This window comes from Nannobrachium achirus, assembly GCF_963921795.1.
Source record: "Nannobrachium achirus genome assembly, chromosome: 8".
Lineage (NCBI taxonomy): Eukaryota > Metazoa > Chordata > Actinopteri > Myctophiformes > Myctophidae > Nannobrachium > Nannobrachium achirus.
In genome coordinates, this window is record NC_137817.1 from 4,378,149 (window position 1) to 4,385,692 (window position 7,544).

The 7,544-nt window shown below is 42.1% G+C and overlaps 1 protein-coding gene across 1 annotated transcript in view; it reads right to left on the minus strand.

Annotated features, from left to right (window-relative positions):
- The window catches only part of cbl (Cbl proto-oncogene, E3 ubiquitin protein ligase), a 102,466-nt gene that overhangs the window by 24,871 nt on the left and 70,051 nt on the right, over positions 1 to 7,544 (minus strand). Inside the window, exon 6 of the mRNA XM_080731617.1 lies at positions 4,828 to 4,965. Coding sequence (XP_080587743.1) covers positions 4,828 to 4,965 — 138 coding nt within the window. The remainder of the gene's footprint in view (positions 1 to 4,827; positions 4,966 to 7,544) is intronic.

Genomic DNA, 7,544 nt, shown 5'->3' on the forward strand with positions numbered 1-7,544 from the left:
TTATCGATTCAATTCAAAGGAGCTTTATTGGCAAGAGGAAACAAACGTTTACATTGCCAAAGCGGGCGTCTCTGAATGGCCTACCGAGCGTCCCTTTCTGTGACGCATGTGGAAGCGTGTTTCAGAATTTCTGAAGCTTGCCTTAAAAATGTTCTTGGTTAGAATTATCTTAGCAGTTCAAACACCGATTTCCCAAAACGTACATAACATTTATGTTTATGAGAATGCCAAACTACAACTTAAAGGGGGCCTGTCACCTAAAGGCTTACGGTCACTTTAAGAATCATCTTAAAAAACAAGTAACGTGAATTCGGTCAATTTCCAGCATTAAATGATATGTTGCCCCGTGAGGTGATGAGTGCATCTGTTCGGCCCATTCATTCAGAGAGCCGTGTTCTTACCTCGCCAGCATAATGATGCACACGACATGACTAATTTGCTAAATGGGCTAGACGCTGTAATTGCACTTTGATAAATGTTTTGGAGATTGAGGCGATGTGCAATGAAGCTCTCACCATCTGAATTGGCTTTTGATTACAGGTTTGGAAGGGGGAAGCCAGAGGTTTTATTGAATCAACGCTGGCATGCAAAGGGCTCCAGCTTAACCCATTCAGAACGGGTACACATTATTGCGTACTATTATTTTATGCTTTAACTATTGAAAAATGTACAAGCTCACAGCGCGGCACCGAGTGCCACGCTGTAAGCTCGTAGATCTGCTATTTTGTATTTATTTTTTATTGTGAATTTTTTAATTTTGACCCGATTCTATAAGTGTCTTTTGAATCCTTCTAAAGTTTTTTGAAAAACCTATGTTTCTATGTCAGCAATCTGGCCAGTCATCGTCAAAGAAAAGGTCCTTTTCACTTAACTGGAGCTCAGTTAGTCTGTTCTTGAGAGACTACTATGTCAGTGGTTCTCAAACCTTTTCATGTGAAGGACCCCCGAAATGATATGTATTTGGCCACAGACCTGCATCTCAAAATATTTTGTTCCCAGGGACCACCCAGAAGCAACATTTGAGTTACGAACGTTAGCTTTAAAAATACATATATTCAAAGATTTGCACACATTTTCACAACTTTTTTTTCAAAAATAGCAGATCTACAAGCTCACAGCGCGGCACTCGGTGAAACACTGGTGTCTACTGTCTACATATTGACAAGAAAGAGACAGAAGAGAAAGTGGTACAGTCAGTTGGGGCATTAAGGCCACTGTGGCCTCAGGTCATGGCATTGGTTTGAGGGACACAAGGCCAAACTGAGGGGCAACGGCGGCCATGGCCTTCATGGCCTCCATGAAATTCCTGCCCTGGTACTAACCCAGGGGGGTTCACAAACGTTTCCATGCCAAGGGCCCGACCATGCCAAGGGCCCCACCATGCCAAGGGCCCCACCATGCCAAGGGCCCCAACATGCCAAGGGCCCCAACCCCAATCTGCAAGCATGGGCTTGTAAGATCAGTCTGTACTCCTATTTTGAATTTTGAATTTGTAATTTGTGTTATTTTTGTACAGTATACAGAATATGTTTTCCTGATTATTGTATTCATTTGTCTCTCCTTTCCAATTGCCCCCTCTGAGTCCCGTTCCCCCTAAAGGCTGTGGCCCCCACTTTGAAAACCACTGGACGTACTAACACACATTGTGTATTCCCCTTATGATAAAACCACTGTACTAACACACATTGTGTATTCCCCTTATGATAAAACCACTGTACTAACACACATTGTGTATTCTCCTTATGATAAAACCACTGTACTAACACACATTGTGTATTCCTCTTATGATAAACCACTGTACTAACACACATTGTGTATTCCCCTTATGATAAACCACTGTACTAACACACATTGTGTATTCCTCTTATGATAAACCACTGTACTAACACACATTGTGTATTCCCCTTATGATAAACCACTGTACTAACACACATTGTGTATTCCTCTTATGATAAACCACTGTACTAACACACATTGTGTATTCCCCTTATGATAAACCACTGTACTAACACACATTGTGTATTCCTCTTATGATAAACCACTGTACTAACACACATTGTGTATTCTCCTTATGATAAACCACTGTACTAACACACATTGTGTATTCCCCTTATGATAAACCACTGTACTAACACACATTGTGTATTCCTCTTATGATAAACCACTGTACTAACACACATTGTGTATTCTCCTTATGATAAACCACTGTACTAACACACATTGTGTATTCCCCTTATGATAAACCACTGTACTAACACACATTGTGTATTCCTCTTATGATAAACCACTGTACTAACACACATTGTGTATTCTCCTTATGATAAACCACTGTACTAACACACATTGTGTATTCCTCTTATGATAAACCACTGTACTAACACACATTGTGTATTCCTCTTATGATAAACCACTGTACTAACACACATTGTGTATTCCTCTTATGATAAACCACTGTACTAACACACATTGTGTATTCCCCTTATGATAAACCACTGTACTAACACACATTGTGTATTCCTCTTATGATAAACCACTGTACTAACACACATTGTGTATTCCCCTTATGATAAACCACTGTACTAACACACATTGTGTATTCCTCTTATGATAAACCACTGTACTAACACACATTGTGTATTCCCCTTATGATAAACCACTGTACTAACACACATTGTGTATTCCTCTTATGATAAACCACTGTACTAACACACATTGTGTATTCCCCTTATGATAAACCACTGTAATAACACACACTGTGTATTCCCCTTATGATAACAGTTGAATCAGAAACATGATATTGCTGCTCAGGGGCGTCAATTGGGTATGGCAGGGGTATGCAGCTGCCATACCCTGGATCCAGGGGGGAGAATAAAAGTTACTTTTAAATATAAATCCATGAACGTCTCTTTGTCTATCTGTGCTGGTTATTATGTTGTTAAATTACAGTACAATAACTACAAATGCAACATTTTACTAAATGGTCACTTTAACAAGGTATTATAATTATGTTCTCCACCCTTTTATTCTCCCTATCTTGACAGAATGGTATATTCCCAGGTTCGGCAGGTAAGCTGCACAGGTGCAATTCATAATTGTTAATTGTGGCACGTTTACTAACATGCCAAGTTTAGCTGCACGAGAACAACCGTTCCAGGCTGCCATCTTACAGCCCAAGAAACCATAGAAACGGGGGGAAAAAATAGAACGTACTTCTTAAAATGAATGTATCATGCTTGTTGCTATGGTATGGCAACATGACTGGTGTCTTGCACACGCGCGAAGGCGCGCGTGCAAGACACCAGTCATGTTGCCATATCTTAGCTTTTTCCTGAACTGACGCCACTGTTGCTGCTGTGGTGCCGGGCTGACAGGCAGGCAGCATCTTGGGATGCCAAACACAAGCCAGCCACACATTTTACATAAAGACAAACACTACACTGCAAGGCTTCATTTACAGTTTACATGAAGACAAACACTACACTGCAAGGCTTCATTTACAACAGGAGATGTTATGGTCAAATGTTGCCAGGTTTTGCAAGAGGAACAAGCGGGCCAGGTCTACGAAAACATGCCCAAAATAAGCGACCAGGACTAGTTTAATCACTTGAGAAACGTGTACTGGACATCGGCTATTTCATTTAAACAATAGAGGAGGTGCTAATTGCAACTCTTTCACTCCGTTTCTAATTTGTCATGTTATGTTCTTCAAAAGGCGGGTTATCATTCATTCATAACATTATATGCTAGCTATGATTTTCTCTTGCAGTTTTCTAAGCAAAATGTTGTAGTCTGGGACATTTGCCGTGACATTTCGAACGCCAAAACCTCCGGCACACAAAATAAGTGGCCGTTTTCACATGGGTTGAATTTCAAAACTTCCACAAGTTTGGCTCTGTGAAAACCTGGATTCAGGATTCAGGGAAAGGGGATATACTGAAGCCAAAGACTTTGTTTTGAGGGTCACTGGAATAGAGGGCTGGATAGGGGGGCCTCTGCAAAACAACACAGAGCTCTGGAGAGATGTGGTTGAAGCCAGTTGAATTTACAATTAGGGATGGAAATCGGAATCGGTCAATATAAAAAATCGGCAGGTATGATATCAAACCGGCCCGAATCGGTGACCGGCAGGTCACTGACATAAATACCGGTTTTATGCCAATTGTGTCTATGGCACTGCACAGCATGATGCTCTGGTCCTGTGACTAAAGTAAACATTAGCAAGTAGCAGCCAGTCTACTTAGTGGCAGCCTACAGAAGACAGATGGTGCTGATTACCTTTGCAATGTAAGGATATATTCCATAATCCTGTGTCAATGTCGTCTCCAAAAAGAAGGGGAAAAAAGCATGCGTCACCTGCTTTCCTCCTGCCTAGTCCAGACGGTCATATTAGACTGGATATTGTCTGTGATTTTGGATATTGTACTATTGTGATTGATTTGGCATTAGTGTTCTTCTAGCTTATTGGTACTCACATTGAAGTATGTCTTGTAATAACAATGGATTGCATTTTATAGCGCTTTTCTAAGCAAGTTGCGAACTCAAAGCGCTTTACAACGGTCCAGTCATTCATACATTGGGAAGTGAAGCGGCGAACAGTCAACGCCAGCGTCCTCACTTCCCACATTCACACACCAATGGTGGCAACTGACAAGCTAACACCATTGGGGGTCTTGTAGGCCTGAAAAAAGGGTATTGGAGCAACTCTATTTTCTAGTTCTTAGCTAAAGAAATCGGTATCGGAAAAATCGGTTTTGGCAGGTCAGACCTTCATAAAACCTGTGGATCGGAATCGGCCAAGAATTTTGAAATCGGTCCATCTCTACTTACAATCCTTCCCTGAAGCCGTCGATGAGAGCCTGGAAGAGGGGCTTGTTGTGGGGAATGGTCTGGAGGATGTTGCCATCTGCCGTCACGTAGCCGATGGCCCACTGACCCAGCCTCGTACAGCTCAGTCTGAAGATGTAACTAGGAACGAAGACATGTTTTCATTGGTTAAATATTTATAAAAAAAAACACAGACAGACTTTTGTGCGACTTATGACACATTTTCAAATGTACTGTATGAAAAGAAAAAAAAAACATTAAAAATCCTCAAGACTGAAATCAGTCCCCTGGACTGAGAACTTTAACCCCTGTGTTATGTAATGATGAGATGTGATGTGCCACATTAATAATCATTGAGGGGGAATTGGGGGTGAAAACATGTTAAGAGCTTATATTAAAAGAGTGCACTAAGAATATCCTCCTGGGATGTGAGCATGGGTGACTGTGCGCGTCTCAGAGAGTAGTGTTGCATGGTTCCACATGGCCTGAGCAGGAGACGTGGTGACATCAGCTCTGCGGGGACAATCAGGCCATTGATGCTGCTTAGGTACCAGCGCCGCCACCCCACCCCACCCCACGCCACGCCACGCCACGCCACGCCACGCCACCCCAGGGCCTGGGCACAGGACGGGTGCGAGGGCACAGTGCTGTGCACAGTGCTATGCACGCACGCACGCAAGCAGCAAGCAAACACGCACACACTTGCTCACATGCAGGGTCCGGTGTCGCACCAAATTCTGGGCCCTGGGTACAAGGATTCACATGCGGGCCCCCCCCATGAATGTTCTTCATAGGGGAGGAGGTTTAACCCATTTAGACGGGGAACGCATTATTATGCTTTATTTGGTGCTTTAACTATTGAGAAAATAGCAGATATACAAGCTCACAGCGCGGCACCGAGTGCCGCGCTGCGAGCTTGTAGATCTGCTATAAAAAAAAGAAAAAAAGAAAAGCAAATTCAAGTCTTTGAATATTTCAAATCCTTCTAAGGTTTTTTGAAAAACCTATGTTTCTAATCTATGTCAGTGGTGCTCAAACTTTTTCATGTGAAGGACCCCCAAAATGATATGTATTTGGCCACGGACCCCCCCATCTCTAAATATTCAGTTCCAAGGACCCCCCCAGAAGCAAAATTTGAGTTACAAATGTTTGCTTAAAAATACATAATATTCAGATTTGCACACATTTTCTCAACTTTTCAAAAATAGCAGATCTACAAGCTTGCAGCGCGGCACTCGCGGCACGCGCTAAAATATAAGACAATTGAGGCCCCTCCACCTTGGGCCCTAGTAACTCAGTCCCACTCCCCCCCCCCTTGTGACAAATTAATGTAATACCAACTCCTACAATTCCAAGTGCTTGTCAGGGTGGGGGTCTGCAGTTGAAATATTATTATTTTGGGGGTCGCAGCCTGAAAAGGTTGAGAACCACTGACCATTAAAGGTGGTTTTCTGATTAGTGTTTTTCTCTATCTGGTTAATGACATCGCATTGGGACAGCTTAGGTAACCGGTAACGTGTAACATGTAATTAATGTAAAAAAATAAATTAAAAAAAAGTACTTTTACTTTTTACTCAGAGAGTAGTTTTTAAATAGGCTACTTTTTACTCCTACTTTTGAGTAATTTCCTGAACTAATACTTTTACTCTTACTCTTACTAAAAAAGTAACAGTACTCTTACTTTGAGTAGGATTTTTCGGTACTCTTTCCACCTCTACAAAAACTCAATAATTGATAGTTATGAACCAAATGGACCCTTACGGGTGTGGTAACTCTGAGGGACGTACAGTGTAGATTAGGGGGGGGGGGACGACGATATGAAAAATACAAGCTCACAACACGCCACAACGTGGCGCGTTGTGAGCTTGTAGATCGGCTATTTTTAAAATACTGTATCAAGTACGTATATTATAAGTACCTTTTACCAATTATAGAGGGTTTAAATGTTACCGGATATGCAGCTCTGCAAATAAAAGGTGAATTGATCCCAGTGCATGACGGAGGACGATTTCACGATAAATTAAATCTCTACGATACGATTATCTTGAGTGTTTTTATCACGATAAACGATAAATATCGCGTATCGTCCTAACCCTAGTGTAGATGGGGGTCCCAGAGATCATCAAATGGGGGTCCACGGCCTGTTGCACATTAAAACAGGTAAAGGAACACTGGTGTCGACAGATGTGTGGAGTTCACAGCTACAATGAACTGGAACCGTGGAGCAAATGTCACTGAAACTAGCAATCTGTTTTGACAATAGGCTGAGCTAGCTGGCTGTGTACACAACATATGCGTGTGTGTGTGTGTGTGTCTGTGTGTGTGTGTGTGTGTGTGTGTGTGTGTGTGTGTGTGTGTGTGTGTGCGTGTGTGTGTGTGTGTAGGGGTGGGCGATATGGTGATTATTATCGTCGAGACGATACAATGTCTCCACGATATGCCTTTTCAGAGGTATCGTATATATATCGTGATACAATTGAGGGAGCCTTGTAAGAAATCCTGTTTAATCGTTAATACAGAGATTCCATTTATTTATTTTATTTTATTTATTTATTTATTTTTTATCCCACGGTTTTGCAACCCATTTTCTCACCCAGTGCCAACTACCTAACCTGTAGTCCTGGTTTCCGCTCTCCCCCTGCCGTGCCAGGGGAATTGGGGAGCACCTAGCTGGCTAGGGGGAGGTAGTATAGAAACCAGGACTACTGCATGTTTTTGTG